This window comes from Eurypyga helias, unplaced genomic scaffold, assembly GCF_000690775.1.
Source record: "Eurypyga helias isolate BGI_N326 unplaced genomic scaffold, ASM69077v1 scaffold34054, whole genome shotgun sequence".
NCBI lineage: Eukaryota > Metazoa > Chordata > Aves > Eurypygiformes > Eurypygidae > Eurypyga > Eurypyga helias.
In genome coordinates, this window is record NW_010244909.1 from 1 (window position 1) to 16104 (window position 16104).

Here is a 16104-nt window from a genome sequence, read left to right on the forward strand (position 1 = left end):
TGGCCACGGCATAACGGCCTCCCACTCACACTGACACGAGGAACCATCTGTCGGTCGAGTGCAGCGCGCTGCAGAAGAAAGAGAAAGGCACAGCAGCCACAGCGATACATGTCAGAGCTCCTACGGAACCGGACCCTGACCGAAGTTATCCCCAAATACAGCTTAATCTCGGCCGCACAAGCTCAGGCCCACGCCCTCCCTGGGGGCCCGTCGCCTGAGCCGCGGACCGACACGGCACACACAAGGTAACAGCTGCCCAGCCGCGGGCTTTCGAAGGCAGAACATGAAATGTAGCTGCAGTTTTACACCACCGTGTCATTAAAATGTGAAAACAGTTTGCAATTCCAGGCATCACTAAAGACCTAAAATTTACCGTGCTGGGTTGCCACAGCCCAGCACACGCATCCTTCACTTCACATACACGAAATCACCTGCACAAGGATTAGTAGGTTGCAGAGAACCCTTGGCCTTTCTGTTTCCAGTACTTCAAAACCAGGAAGTTCTGTGGTAAAACACAAAAATCTTCATATTCTTATGCCATTTGGTTAAAAAAGGATCCTGAGTTCATTTTAAAAAGTTTTTTTTTTTGTGCAATCATCGGGATAAAAAGCTTCTCCCTAAAGTGCAGCCCGTCAGCTTGCTTCACGCGCGTCTCTGGCTGCGGTCAGACTGTTGCCCAGGACTGCATCTAAAGGAGCCCGTTTCTTCCGAATGCTGCGTCCGGAGGCAATAAGATCCGCATATCCCCGTTGATGAGAGAAGGCGTAAGCAGAGCGGCGGGCAGACAACCCTCGGCGGAAAGCACTCTGCCTTCGCTTCCACTGTTGTTCTTCTGCTGTGTATTTCCTGCGGTTCTTCTGGATCTTCACGCATGCAAAGACAGAGTGGATTTTGGATTACAAGGGAGAACAGCTCAGTTGCACTTACTGTCTGGGGAAATAAGCCCGTACTTTTAAACATCCTTAAACTGCTTAACAGGAGGGTTCTCTTGGCTGAATTCGGGTTTGTTAGGAACAAGAGTATATGCAGTAACACATCGCCGTTCTCAGAAGACTTACTGCATTATTCTCAACTGCATCATTTGTTTGCTTGTGTAAAGCCCAGATCCTATGGGCAGGTATGTCATGTCCAAGGAAAACACTTGTGACTGGGACGAGGCTTGGAGCAACCTGGTCTAGTGGAAGGTGTCCCTGCCCATGGCAGGGGGGTTGGAACTAGATGGGCTTTAAGGTCCCTTCCAACCCAAACCATTCTGTGATTCTGTGATTCTATGAAAAGTCTTTCACTGACGTGGACTGAAGATGCGTAATTGCAAGCTATTCCTGTGTTCTGGTGCTGACAGCTCTTCACTGTCTTCTGCCAGCTCAAGGCCAAACAGAAGCAAGCAAAACCTGTCCTCTCTGACAGGTACCATGGAACTCAACCCAGCCAGGTAAAAACAGAAGCCAGGCCATCGGTAGCCCCGGAGCAGGTTTCTGTGGTTTTACAAGTCAGGTGCTCAGCCAAGACAAACGATGACTTAGCCCACAGCAAACTGCGTGCCGAGCTCGTACACGTACCTCCGCATCACGCGGGAGCGCACAAGGAAGGCGCTGGGAAATGAGAGCAGAATGACACTGCTTTGGGCAGCAAGAGCTCGTAGCACCAGCCGTCACCCAGCTCAGACGCAGGCTCGGTCTGGCCGCTGGAAAGCCCTGCTGCCACCCTCCCTGCCCACAGGCCCTCAGCTCCAGTCTCATTTTCTCCCTGTTTGTCTCTAATACGTAAAGAAATCCATGCCAAATTAACCGAAATAATGTAAGACTTTACTTACTCTGTCACTTTCTGAAGGCCAAACAGTCATGGATAAGAAACGCTGTGCCACCACAGGAAGTAAGCAGATAGCAATGGATAAAATCATGGTCAGCCAGAGGTACGGTTGTCTCAGAGCATTTGGAGCAGTTCCTAGGAATAAAGGAAGCAGAAATCAGTTGGTGACGTGATCAACTAAGCTAGTTGTTTAGTTTATAAATAAGATACTAAAAGCCACAGCTTCTTTGTGAGAACCTAGCACACAGGTATTTTCTTGGGGATCACCAGACCAAGCTTTTATTCAGAGACTCTGCTATGAGGAGAGCGTAACAGGAGAGAATTTTATAAAGCACGTCTAACAGAACTTAAAACGCTCATGTCAAAGCCCTTTTAGGGGTTCTGGGGCTGTCAGACAAATGCCTGGATGAGATGAGTGGCGTTTGTGCTGCTTCAAAGCACGCAGAGCAAGAAAACCTCCTCCTGGTGTCAGTGGTATGTAGGTGGGTGAGAAAGCAAGCGGTATTTAGTAGCCAAGCACCCAACCTCACGGGACTTTCCCTCAGACTAAGCAGCAGTTGCAGCTTCACAAACTTCTGAAGCGCAACAAGTGTTCAGGTAGAAGCCAGCTATAAACTAAGTCTAAAACATGACTGCAGGTCAAAGAAAAGCATTGCGTTAGAGACAACTACCTTTTCTTCAACTGGGTTCAGCTTAAAAATGAGAACATAGAACTGAGGGGATTTGTTGGAAGGGCATATTTAGATCCAAGGCCACATAAGAAAGATTGGTTGATCACTAGAAAATTAGGAAGTTTTCCTCAGAAAAAAATTTCCTAATGGCTGCTACTTACACCTCTCCGGACTTCCAGCAAAATTCCAAGGAACTGCTAACAGCATTTGGCTCTTACTTTGGGGTTTTACCTTCCGCTGGTCAGTTAGAGAAACCTGGCAAACACACACCCCACCAGATCACCGCAGCCCCTTGACCTGAAGCTGCTCCACTGATTTTAACTCGGTTTTCATTCGCAGACCCCGACTGCTGGTCAACCCTTTTAACTGAAAGCAAGCAAATACCCCAGTAAAGCACCCTGGCCCCACTCCTAACCACAGCCCTTCCTTGGACGAGAATTAGCATTGAACATCCTTTCCCTCCACAGGCATCCTGTCGGTGCCACGGCATCCCGGCTGTAGTTCTGCTCCAGTTACAGAGCTGCATGAGATGGGCACAAGGAGCAGCAAACACACGGACTGACCTGTGAACTGAAAGCCAGAGGGAAAAAAAAGCACTGTGGAAGTCAAATGTGATACCAAAGTAAAGTGCGATGCTCCCAAATACTGAAAAAGCATTAACGAAAGTCCAGTAAGATGTATCCAGGCCAATCTGAAAGCAAACAAAAGCTCCAAATGAGTTGATTAATGCAAGTAATCTCAACTTCTCTGAAGACTGGCAGCATTTTGGTCAAGCCACCTCTCATCCAGTTACGTCAGTCAGAGAGAGAGCATCAGCAGAACAGAGCGAAGGCAAAACCAGAAAGCTTTCTGCATGCTGTTACGTTTTTAGCAGACAGATTTAAGAGACCTGACCAAAAGGTGTTTTCAGAGCAAGAGAGATCAGGAAGCTAAGCTTACTTGCCTGAAAATTGACGACAAATATAAGCGAAGATGCTGCTGTGACAGCAAATGACTGATAGTCTGAAGGTGCTTCTCCATCCTGTCCCATAGTTTTAAGGTAAGCTCCGTACGGTATGAAGAAGATTATCAGGGACGTTACAGCTCCATGAAGCAAACTTAAAAAGAACTTCTTGTAGTTAAAAAGTAGATCCTTCTGTCCCAAAACATACAGCCTAGGGAACCGAAGACTCAGTTTGTCGCTCACATCCTTGATAAAGGGGGAAAAGAGTAAGAGTTGCTGCAATTTCTTGTTCTCTGTGCGAGTAAGACGCCCAGCTATACACTGTCCCCAAGGAGACGGTGGGTTCCTTCTCCCTTTTCAAACAGCAGTGTGGGCAGCAGGATGTGGCCCAGGAAGAACCAAGCCTGGAGGACATCTCTGGGAATGCTATCACACATCCAGGCTTCTGGAGTTTCAGCCTTTTATTTGCCAAGACCGGAACGCCCACAGTTGCTCCCTACAGCTACATACTGTGTGGCAGTCCTTTCAATGAATAAGCAGATATGGGCTATCATCCCTGCGTGTCACAAACTCACGTGAGAACTTAATTTGGTACTGAACTAATTTCTTAGCTTGTATCACAAAAGAAAGCAGAAGCATTGGTTGGCCTCATCAGCAGGTAAGCCTAGTGTGGGAAAACCAGCAGAGAAGGCCAGAAGCATTTGTCATAGACTCATAGAATGGTTTGGGTTGGAAGGGACCTTAAAGATCATCTAGTTCCAACCCCCCTGCCATGGGCAGGGACACCTTGCACTAGCCCAGGTTGCTCCAAGCCTCATCCAGCCTGGCCTTGAAGACATCCAGGGATGGGGCATCCACAGCTTCTCTGGGCAACCTGCTCCAGGTTGTCCCTCTGAATCCAAACAAACACTACACCCCGCAACACCCTGGGAAACAGAGTAATTTACAATTGTTCAGTCCCCACACCTTCAGCTCAGAAGGGTAAGCAAGGAGTATCTTATCCATTAACAGAGCCGCCCGTTGCTGCGCTGCGTGGATGGTTTCACGGAGTAGCAGGCACCTAGAACTGCTTCTAACATACATTACTACCACTGGAGACCTCCGACTTGATTACTTTGGCTATTTAAGTCACCCTCTGCCTATCGTCTCGGGTTACCTCCCACGCTGGGAAGAGGAAGACATTTTCAAAGCAAAACCAACCCCCCAGAAGGCCTCATACATAAAACAAAGCAACCGGTTTCAGTGTAATTAAAGACTTGGTGTTAATGCCTGTGGATCCATCTCTTGTTAACAACAGCATGGAGAATACCTGGTCAAGCAAGCCAACCAGCAGAACCGGGAGGCTGGAATACAGCACGTTGTACAGTGTGATGAACCAGTCTTCATATGCCGTCTGCAAGAGGAGGAGGAATTTCAGGAGCTACCGATTTTGCTTCAATTACACTTTTTCCTTCCAATTCATGATAAAGTTCACACGTGTTCTACCAGAGCAGGGAATTACCTGTCTCGGTGTTTACCCAAGCAGCACCTTAGCTCCCAGCTCTGGTGAAGCTGTTTAGCCTGCATGGAGCTGCCCACCCCCTACAAACCACCTTTTGGTTATGCCCATGGAGACGCATCTCAACCCTTCAAGCCCCCTCAGCACTCTGAACCTCAGACGCTGCCGGTCGCAACGCACACGCTGCAGGACATTCTCACCCGCAGGTCAAGGTAACAAACGCTGGGGTTGGTTTCCTACTGACACGCGCCCCGTCTCACCTCCCCTAGGAATGTCCTGAGTAGCAGGGTTGGGAACAGTTTCCCAAACCGCTATATAACGATCTCCTCCTCCCTGTACAACGACGATACTGACTTGGGTGTTCTGAACTCATCACCAACCACTTAGCCTGTAACGAGCTGCAGGCATCACCCACCCTGCTGCAGAAGTCAGGGACGATAACCCTGCGCTCCCACCGCCTCCCCAGCTACGCCTCGGCTGTCCTGCACCGAGGAGGCGGCTGGCGAGTGTCACACACGGGCATGCCTCCTTACCTGGGCAGAGAAGCCGTTAAAGAACGAGTACCAGATGTGGACTAGTGTAAATGCAAAGTTTTTGTAGAAAAAGTATCGTAAGAACTTGCACATCCTAATGTAGGACCATCGGCCGTGGACCAGCAGCAGCCTCTGGAGGTAGCGGAACTGCCCAAAGGAGTAGTCGCTTGACATGACGGCTTGCATCCCTTCTTGGCCACTGATTCCGACTCCAATGTGGGCAGCTGAGGTAACGAAACAAACACCACACACTGCACTGAACAAAAGGAGAGGAACAACACGGCCAGGCCAATCTTCTACCAGTCCCCGTGCTACAGCTGCTTCTGCCCCCTTCTATTTCTGCTTTAGCCCAAACTTCTAGGTGTGTAAGCCCTTGCTTCCCCTCTTCACTGCTCACGTCTCCACCGTCACCTGGACTCTCTCCCAGCCCCTGTTCTGTCAGAACGGGTGCAGGGAAATTTCCTCCTCAGGGAACATCTGAGAAACAGCTAAAAATGTATCAGCAAAACCCACTAATGGTTTCCTAAAGGGCTTCCCCAAAAAGGGAAAGAACCGGCCCAGAGGCAAACAGAGCCCGGGCAATGCTAACGCGGGGAACGAAACGGACGGTAGAGCGTTCTGAACAGTGACAGGGAAGGGGCCGCAGAAGAATGCCAGAAGGGATCCCTCCCACTGAGACCCATTTCAGCTGCCTCACTTTTAATCATGTTCACATCGTTGGCACCGTCCCCGATGGCCAGCGTAATGGCTTTCTTGTACTTCTTCACAAGCTCGACCACCATGGCCTTCTGCTTGGGAGTCACCCGGCAGCAGATCACAGCCCTGCATTCGCAGGCCAAATCAACAAAGTTCTGCTGCTGCTGTTCTTTGTGAGCTTCGGCCCTTCGTCTCTTCTCAGTTTGCTTCTTCTTCTCCTCTGCTGTTCGGGGGAATTTCAGTTTCAGTTTCTTTTTCTTCTTTTTCTTCTCCAGCAGGATTTCATTCTGTGAGACAGAAGTATTCCATGTTCCCTTCTACACCCTATGGAATCGCGCCCCGCGTGCTCCCTACACAGCACCCAACGGCACTACGCTCCTGTCACCCATCTGCAGCGTTCTAACGAAACGCTCGTGCGCAGGAGTGAACAAAGAGCTTCAGAAACTACGAGGAGCATGTCCCTGGCGAGATTAACAGCAGAAAATGCTGGTCTTTAGTGTCACAGCCCTTCTGGCGGAGTTTAAAGGAGTATTTCTTCTGATGAAAAATGTCACTTTTGAAATAAACATTCTGGTATTTACACTTCCCTCCCTCCTATTCCCCCAGCTCCTAAAGGAAGCACAACCATGCCCAACACACACAGCAGTGTCCTGTTACCTGGGGGCGGTGCAGCGGGAGCAGGGGGCACAGAGACCGGCCCTCACTGATGCTCCCGCTCGGGTGCCTTCAGCACCCTCAGCCTGTCCCCTGTGCCGTGTACGCAGGCGGACAACGCTCACACAAATGAAGGGGTAGGGCCGGAAGGCAGAAGGCGGCAGAAGGTCCCCAGCTGCTGCCCGGCCGCCTTGTCTGTCAGAGCAGGCTGCCAGTGGGTGGGTAACGGTCACAGAATTCCTGCTAGCCTCTCCCAAAAGTTCCGTCCTGCTTTCTCAGCTCCCATGAGAGCACTGCAGTGCAGGGCTGAGCAGGAAGCTCGTCTTTTGATCTAGCCTTTCCCTCTCCTCTCTCATTTCAAGCCCGATTTCTCAGCCCACACTGAGGCCAAGAATCCTGTAGTGCTGTGGCAGTCATCTCTCTCTGTTTTTTTCTTCATTAGACCGGAATCCGCCTGAAGAATAAACACTAAACATCAGACTGTGGCTTTGCAGGGGCTTGGCTGTACTCTGAAGGCACCTACCAGGGTGATCTGAAAGGCCCAAGACATTCCTTATTTTATAGAGCGCTATTTTCAACCTTCAAACCCCAAAATATTTCTGAACATAAACATCAAGCAGATGTGTTCTGCTGGTGGCACAACGGCCAAGGAATTCTCACTGACTGGTTTAGCACAGCAGACTGATGAACAGAGCCCTCTGAGGAGAACGCTGACGGGGTGGTGCCCCAGAGCCTCCAACACACAGCGGAACATCTTTTGTACGTACCAACCAGGAGCCAGTGATGATTAACGCACGATCTTTACTGCCCTGGAAGAAGGGCTCGTTCATTCTTAGAGAGGAGTGTGTACTTGATCCAGCTCTGTTCCGCTGGTTTTCCAACCTGGTTTGAAGAAGGGCACTGGAAAGAGAGGTGGATGCTATTACAGAAAAGCCAAGGATAAGCTTTTAGCTGGATCAGTCCCAGACTGAAAGGAAGAAATGCAGTATGTGCTGCCACACGTTCGGGGATGTCCTAAGCAGTGCTACAGCAACAGTGAGAGCAGATCACACGCCTGACACCCTTGCCGGTTTGCAAATCAGGAAAAAGGGTCAGGAAGAGCTGTGACACTGCTACAAGGCTCTAGACCCTCTCCCAGCCCCACGCTGCTTTGCTTTGGGGCTCACCATGCTGACAAATTCTTCAGCGCTAAGCACTGAACAACACCCCGTGATCCACCGTGATTTTCCAGCACAGCTCTGTACTGCATAAGGAGCTCGGGATTTGGTGAGAGGCCAGCTGGGGTAATGCTGGAGTCCAGGGGGACGTAGTGAGAACAAAGCCTGGCAGCTAACTCAGGATTTGGAGTAGGGAGGGACCTGCTCAGCCCACTCCAGGTGGGCTCCAGGCTCGTCTGAACCACAGCACAAATTCCGTGCCAGGAGGTGCTGACCTGAGTGTATAACCTCCTGCGAACAGGCTGTCACCACCTCTGCCCACGATTAAGAGGCTGCCTTGTAAAATTCCATGAAAGCAAAGAAACAGCCAGCATACAGCTGAACAGCTGCCAAGAAATGCTGCTCAGCTGTCAAAGAGCCACGGTGGGATAAGCCAGTGCTACTGCTGCCTTAATTTAAACAATCAAACATTTTTCATTCCCACAAGGGGAATCTGTTGTGCTCTTCACTTGCCTGATATCTTCTCCATAGCAGATCGTTGTTTCATCTGTTAAGAGTTCGCAAGAAAATCCTATATTTTCAGCAGTTTCTACAATAAAAAATAACAGAGAAAAGTATTTACTTGAAGTTCCCCGTGACATTACATTACTGCGGTGGAATGCATCGTCACAGGATGTTCTGAGAGCAAAACCTGTCAGTGACCTGGAGAAGTCTGTCAGCCAGTGGGCGGAAGAAAGATCTACCAGGGCCCTGCCACCGGAGATGCTGTCTGTGCGTCACCGGCGTTAGGCCAAAGGCACGGCACGGATCGACCACACGCCTTGCTGAAGTTCCTGCTAAGCTTTCCTAGAAACACACGCTCTGTTTTCACTAGCTCTTTGGCTGTAAGTAAACCCACCTTTTTTGTCACCAGTAAGCACCCAGATTTTAATGTCTGCCTTTGAAAGTCTGGAAATGGTTTCTGGAACGCCATCCTGTAGTTTGTCTTCAATAGCTGTTGCGCCAAGCAGCTGGAAGGTATGGAAATATAGGTGTTTAGTGGGATAACGAGGTACAGAAACCTGATTCATTTTCAGTAGAGAACGACACTCTTCTGGATGTGTGTTCAAGCCAAGGTATGGCTCCAGCTAAGACTCCAGCAAGGACAAACTCTTGCATGGAGACGTGATCACAGTGTACAAAGATACATTTCCCTTCATTCTGTTAAACTCTGAAATTTGGCGTGGCTCTACAGCCAATAAAATACTGAAAAGATCTAAAACTAAATGTCCTAACAAACAAGGATATTTACTTTTCAAAAAGACTTGTTTCTTCTTATTTAAGAGCACACTAAAAATGCAAAGCTTGACTTACAATCAGGTTTTTTTCTATTTCCTCATACACCTTGTCCAGAGCTTCATCACGATTAGTTGTAGCTATACTGGCCTCCACAAACTTTTTATTCCATGCTTCAAATTCATCATGACTGATGTCTCTATAGCCCAGGCACAGTGTCCTAAGAGTTTCATTTGCAAAAATCTGAAAAATAGTCAAAATAAAACCATGTCCACAAAACAAAACTCCACATTTGCAATCCAAACGCAAGAGGTAAGACCATACACATCTGCTAAGTCTGATGAAACAAATACGACTGCACAATCAGTCCTGGCTATTTCTGAAATGCCAAAATTAAATTACAGCTGACATGGCAGTCTGAGCGGGAAGACTGAAGAGGTGACAAACAGAACAGTGTAGTGATCTGGAATACTGATAACTGAGGGAAAAAGGGCACATAGACAAAACTTATTTCTCATGAAGAGTCAATGAATGCGCTTTTAAGAACATGCATGAACACTTATACTGCTCTGATCATTCCTCAGGTTTGGGGTGACTCGTAGAACCGATTATAGGTCTGCATTTGTTTTAATAGCTTAGGAGGAGGATATTGATAAAATTAGAGTCAGAAATAAACAAACTGTTATTTTAGAATGGCATATAAAACACAACCGTACATCTAGTGCTTCTTCTGTAGCTTCTCTCTTCAGATTCCTGGGGTGCAGCCGCTCATAAATTACTGTATCAGCCCCTTTACAGTACAGCCTGATATTTCCGCACGATTCTCTTACTGTGGAGTGAAATACGAGAGGTGGGACAAAATGTTAGAGCGCATTTAAATAAAGAATAGTTTCAGATCCGATTTTCAGTCTACTGCTGTTAAGTTCCTAAACTAGGAGATCATGTTTCTCCATCACCTCTAACACTGTTCACTGAAGTGACTCGGTTGACAAGTGCATTTCCTCTTCTCTTCTGTGCCAGGAGAGGACATTTAAACTCCCAAGGATTACGCTGTTGGCAATGGTTCGTGTAGCACTAACGTCTCGCTGTCCCACAGGAGCGGGGCAGAGGCATGTGCTGGGAGAATGCACTGTACGGCACACCCCCAACTGACTCAAGACTGACCTCTTTAAAGACAGGTAACCTCAGAACTAAAGAGTTAGTTATGCCTCAGCCCACACACCCAGTATCTCAGTAGCTAGAGGAGCATACAACTTGTTTGTTCTCTGGGGAAAGGGGGCAATAAATCATCTTTGCAGCATTTCTTCGAGCTTCTGCTAAAGCCTCACGACTGTCTTCAGCAGAGGCCACGCCTGAACGCCAGGACTGTCCGGCGGGCACACTTGTGTCTGACTGCCCGTCCCCTCCTGCTATCCAGAGCTCCGCGGATGCAAATCCAACACAGGACCGTGTCTCACACAGCTGTAACTCACGACTTCCCCTGCCCTCGCACGTGCTTTTCCACCTGTGAAACACAAGCGACCTGTTCTATAAAGGCTGGCTGTACTCCACTTACCAATGACAGACATCCGCTTTCTGTCGCTGTTGAAATCCAGGATAGCAAGGACGTCGTAAGTTCTTTCGATCCCCATCTCACTTATAGTGATGGTGTTCTGTGTGCGCGAGAGGAAAACGTACCCGAAGTTTCTGGCTGCTGTAACCAGGGCCCCTTCGTCAGGGGAGGCTGCCTGGTAATTGAGCTGACCTGTACCGTAGAAACAGGGAAAAGAAGAGACAGCCGGGATGTCCCTGAGTGTTACAGCGGCACTTGGGCACCGCAGCTAAGAACGTCACACCTTTCTTCAGAGCGACTGGGAGCTGGACATGCAGAGCCCTTTCCCTTTCTGCAGGGGGTCTAACATGCTGCTACAGCACCCCACAGCAGTGCACACAGAGGAGAGGGACTAGGGACTCCCCCCACCTCTTATGACATGTACTCTCCAAACGGGGTACGTCACTAAACCCTCTTCACTCCTGGTGTAAAGGCAAACACTGTAACTGCGCAGTCTCAGAACCTGAATACCTTAATTTCTCAATACATTCACTTAAGCATTTTCAAAGGAAGCTCCAAAAGACAAATCCTTGGTAACAGACACTAATATAATGGAAACAACCCCAAAAACATCAGTAGGAAGAGCAAGAAGGGACAGGAGACTTCCAGTTCCACAAAGATAGGACTAAAGCAACAGCACTCTTTGACACTTTAACTGAAGCTCCCAACCCTGTTTTTCACATTCATGAACCCTTCCAACAGCCATCCTCCTCTAAAGTCAGTTTCTGTCATGTTTTTGTCACAGATTTTGGTTATCTGCTGGCCATGCCCTTAGGACAGACACATGATCCGTGTGTGGGGCTCTGTCTCAAGGAGGAAGAGCACGAAACCCTCATGCTGACAGCACACTCTGTTCCACATGGAAAACACGTGTCCAAATGTGTCTCTGCTTTCAGATATGTCTGTGGAAGCAGAGACTACGCTACTGTCATTAGCACTTCACTTGGGGTTTACGCTTTTGAGAGTTTAGAGATGTAAGTGAACAGAGAGAAGAGCTCTGTTACAAGCTGTTCCTACCATTCTCATCTGCTACTATTTAAGATGCACATTTGCCACAAGTTTAACTCTCACAAAAACAGTCCTTCTTTTGTAAAGGGACAGAGAATCTCAGCACAGGGAACAGCACCAGCTCTCGTTCCTGTTCAATTTAAAAGAGCAGGCGAGCACTCCTCCTCACTTACGGGATCGCCATGGGATCCCTCATGCGACTGGATCCGAGTTACTGCTTCCCCTTACACAAGGGAACAACGCTCCATACTCACCATCAGAAGTGTCAGCCATGACCGTGTGGCAAATAGCAAGCAGAAAAAAGAACTTCTGGATTTCTGGCTCCTTTCCAGATTTTATTTGCTCTATCAGGTAATGATCATAGAATGAGAACTTCCCATCCGCGTACATGTTCCAGCTGAAATCCACCTGCTGCTTAGAACGCAGAAGCAGAGAGAGTCTGAGTTCCCGCACGTGCGATCGCTTTGTGCCTACCTGCCCTTCATGCCTGGCAAGGGAACGGTCCCCGTTCTCCAGACCATGGCGACGTCAGCGCCAGGTCAGGCCCACCTACCTCCGGGTGGCTCTGAGGCTGCCCTGCTCCATCCCGGCAGTCTCCTGCAACGAAAGCACCGTCTGTCAGAAGGCACAGGACAGAACAACAAAGCTCTTACGGCTCATTCACAACGTGAAAAATACCTAGAGTGTCTACCGCACGCGAACAGCTCAGATCTAAACAGCCAGTTCTTCCACAGTGGCCGTACCGCTGTACACGGGGGACAACAAAGCAAATACCAGGAAAAAGCATGGGGTGGAATTTTCCTGAAACATCCACGTTGGTTGAACACAGCTTTTGCTGTCTGAAATTCCTCCTCTTCAGCTGCAGCGTGTTTAAAAAGCACATGGCGTTAGCACACTGCGTTCTTCGTCACCTGAACCCACTGAACAGCAGTTTTGGAGCACGTACGCGGCACGCTCCACATACTGAAATCCAAAGACTGGAAATAGGATCTAACACTGAAATGAAAAACTGCTGTTCCTATTAAATTTTCTGATTTGTTTCTAGACGAATTTTGTCCCTGAGGTGTTAAAGCATTCTGTAAATTACTGTAAATTCCCTGAGGTGTTAAAGCATTCTGTAAATTCTAATTATTTCTGACTTTTTTGCTGGGAAATTTCCACTCAGGTCCATCCGTTTCCCCTTTTTACAGGGGACAACAGTGGGAAACCCCAATAATTCAGTTTTACTGGAGCTTTATCCAATGCCAGGGCGAAATCATGCAAGTTCAGCTGAACCTGAGAAGACTGGTGTGCACCCGATTTCCATCAACAACAAACGCCTACTGATCTGTGCCCTGGTCAGGGTGACACGGGGACTTGCAGGCTCTCCCTGGGCTCCTGTCACACTGTGCTAGCCATGGCCTCGCTACAGGGCGCAGCAGTGTGGCACACTCACCGTATCTTTGGCCGTTTATGCAGCATTTCTTGAACGTCATGATGTTCTGTGTAAGCGTCCCCGTCTTGTCGGAGAAGACATAGTGGATCTGCCCCAGCTGCTCGTTCAGTGTGGTGGTTCGGGCCTTCGCCGCCGTGTCCTTCTCGGCGTAATACATCTGCAGGTCCCAGTTGATAAAATAGCTTTGGCCCAAACGAATCACTTCGACGCTAAATGAAATAAGACGAATTTTCTCACTCCCAGCTGCAGCTCGTATTTCAGAATAGTGACGTATTACCAGATCCACGGGACTCTCTCTCCCAGGACTCAAACTGCTTGTGCAGCCCAGGAGCTCAACCCAAAACAACAGCGTTTCCCAGCACAGCACAGAGCACCCTCATCCCTACACAGGCCACCCAAACTGATGTGGGACCACACACCTCAGCTTCAACAACAGCAGCAACTGGGGAAAAGCCTCAATGGTCTTATCAAGCCAAAAGTATCAATGGTGCCACTCCCATAAGAAACAGAAATCCAACTTGGGAGCTACATTTTAAGTACAGTTTGGAGAATAACAAGTAGGAGGCTGCAGGACTTAAATATTAGTAGGTCAAAGGCAAAATCATTGATGCTTTGTGGAGCAGTAAGGACTCTATTTCGAGATTAAAACCAGAAAATAGGATTTTTCCATTGTAATTCTTTTTTCCAAGTAGTTTCCTTCATGCATCGTGACCTCATTAGAGTGTGAAGTTAAATACCAGCAGGATCATGTCTCCAGTTCTAACAGAGATCACTACGTGGGACAACCTTTTCCTTAGTCTAAGTACAGGGCAGATGTGCTTCACACTGCAAGAAGAGCTTGATCCCTAGATTCTGAGTCAGAGACCCTTGAGTCAGGAATTTGTACGAAAGGAAGAGACCGCTTTCTCGCAAAATCTCAGTGAAGAGGGCTCTCGAGTGACTTTTCAGTAAGAGAGGGAATTAATACACTTTCCCATCCAACATGAAGCTGCATTTGTCACCACCAATGGGAAATTAAGTCTATTCACCATTAATCCGTAAGGTAAGTCACTCAACCCCATGACCAGCGCAGCTACTGGAGCCCACGGTATTCACCTACCTCACGTAGAGGGAGATGGGAACCATGGTGTTCAGAACAATGATATACCCCCAGAAGTTAAGGAAGCCACGATACGGGGGGCTGAAGTCTTGCGCATCGTAGAGGTACCACGACGAGTTGCCGATCTGCTGCTCCCAGTAGGTGTGTCCGATGGCAAGGCCAGCCGACAGCAGGATGAGGACGACAAAGATCTGCAGCGCACAGAGGGGGGCCGTGACACTTCTGAGACATTTCCTCAACAGGCACCCCAGATCCCCACGTTCCACATAGGATATTACACGTATTTGTGAGTAAGAAGGAGAGCAAACCTTTGCCGCAAGATGGTCTCATCAAGGAACTTGGGTTGTAATTTTAGCCAGTTCCCAAGCGTCATTTTCATGGTTTTAGGTTTATTTCAGCAGGCAGCCCCAGAGCAGGGGCAGAACCGCACTGCATTAAGTGCCGCTGCCTGCCACCAGGCCAGCTCCTCACTCCTCCTCCCCCAGCCCCGGGAATCACGCTCAGGAGAGCGTGGGTGTAGGACCGCAGGTACTCCTCACACCCCCCATGGGTGTTGAGCCTTCTGGGCTGAACGGACCCCTCTGGGCCAGGGTCTTCTGACCAACAGCTTCCTGCAGACGAGCACCTGCAGCACTGGGTTTGAAGCACCTTTCTGCACCACGGGCAGTCCAGGGTCACAGACTCTGCCAACAGCAAGGCACCTTTCTCGATTCCTCCTGCTCCATCCCAACTCATCAGGTCAAACCAAAGTGGGAACACACTTATTACACCAAAACAAACAGTTTCCTACATTTGCCTTCACTCTGTTCACTCTAAAATGAACTCAAACATCTGAATTTTAAACAAAGACTTACAGTATAAACCATGTAATTCATAAGGGAGTCAATTTTTGTCCTTTTAAATCTTGTCTTTCCACTGTTTTTCATTATTTTTGTATCAGCACCTAAAAATAAAGAAGATATTCAAACAAGTGCTGGTGTAACTACTACACAGAACTGGGACATCATACAGTCACTGTCTGTAAGACAAAAAGTCATTTCACTCTCTGGGGCATGCGTTTAGTCAGTAAACATTACAGGTGTTCAGTCCATAAATACCTGCAAATAGGACCACTCCGTGGCAAAAGTCCGTATTCCTGATTTTACATCCACGTAGTAAAATCTTATCAGCGTCCAGCGAATAACTCATGTTTCTCCAGACTAATATTCCAGCAAACTTATCCAGTCGGTTATTGGGTTCTTCACACTCAATCAGACCTAGAGTATCGGGAGGAGAACACGGCTAATGCACGGCAGTTAAACAAAGCTGCACTGACCTGCACCCACCACGGAAGCAGTTTTAATTCACAAGGCTGGTTGTTTGAGAAAACGAGCATTCTCGTTAAACAATTCATTTGAAGTTTGGGTTGTACAAATACTCAGTGCTGTGTTGCTGCTGTTTTAAATACAGTATTTGCACTTCCATCCCCAAAACTGAGCTCATCCTAAAACACTGGTAACTACAGCATGAACCACAACCAAAGCAGTTTCAGAAGTACATAAATGTCAGCGTAGCTGCCAGTTGCTATGGAGGAGCTCAGAGTGGCACGTCCAGGCCCAAGCACTGCTGTCTGTAGCCCTGAACCCCTCACCAAGAGTGGTGGATGTGCACGGAAGAGTGAAATCGCAGGTGCAGGCCACTGAAATGTCTTCACAGCCTCACAGCAAGCCGCAGTCAGCAGCTCTGAAGCAGAGCC

General features: G+C 48.4%; 1 protein-coding gene across 1 annotated transcript in view; it reads right to left on the reverse strand.

Annotated features, from left to right (window-relative positions):
* Positions 1–632: 632 nt before the first annotated feature.
* The window catches only part of LOC104508336 (phospholipid-transporting ATPase IC-like), a 30754-nt gene continuing 15282 nt past the window's right edge, over positions 633–16104 (reverse strand). Inside the window, 20 exon segments of the mRNA XM_010149917.1 lie at positions 633–863; positions 1814–1944; positions 3044–3072; positions 3074–3171; positions 3424–3669; positions 4733–4816; positions 5455–5678; positions 6152–6437; positions 7572–7704; positions 8475–8550; positions 8860–8971; positions 9315–9479; positions 9953–10065; positions 10792–10980; positions 12090–12246; positions 12389–12432; positions 13271–13479; positions 14370–14560; positions 15224–15312; positions 15467–15625. Coding sequence (XP_010148219.1) covers positions 633–863; positions 1814–1944; positions 3044–3072; positions 3074–3171; positions 3424–3669; positions 4733–4816; positions 5455–5678; positions 6152–6437; positions 7572–7704; positions 8475–8550; positions 8860–8971; positions 9315–9479; positions 9953–10065; positions 10792–10980; positions 12090–12246; positions 12389–12432; positions 13271–13479; positions 14370–14560; positions 15224–15312; positions 15467–15625 — 2966 coding nt within the window.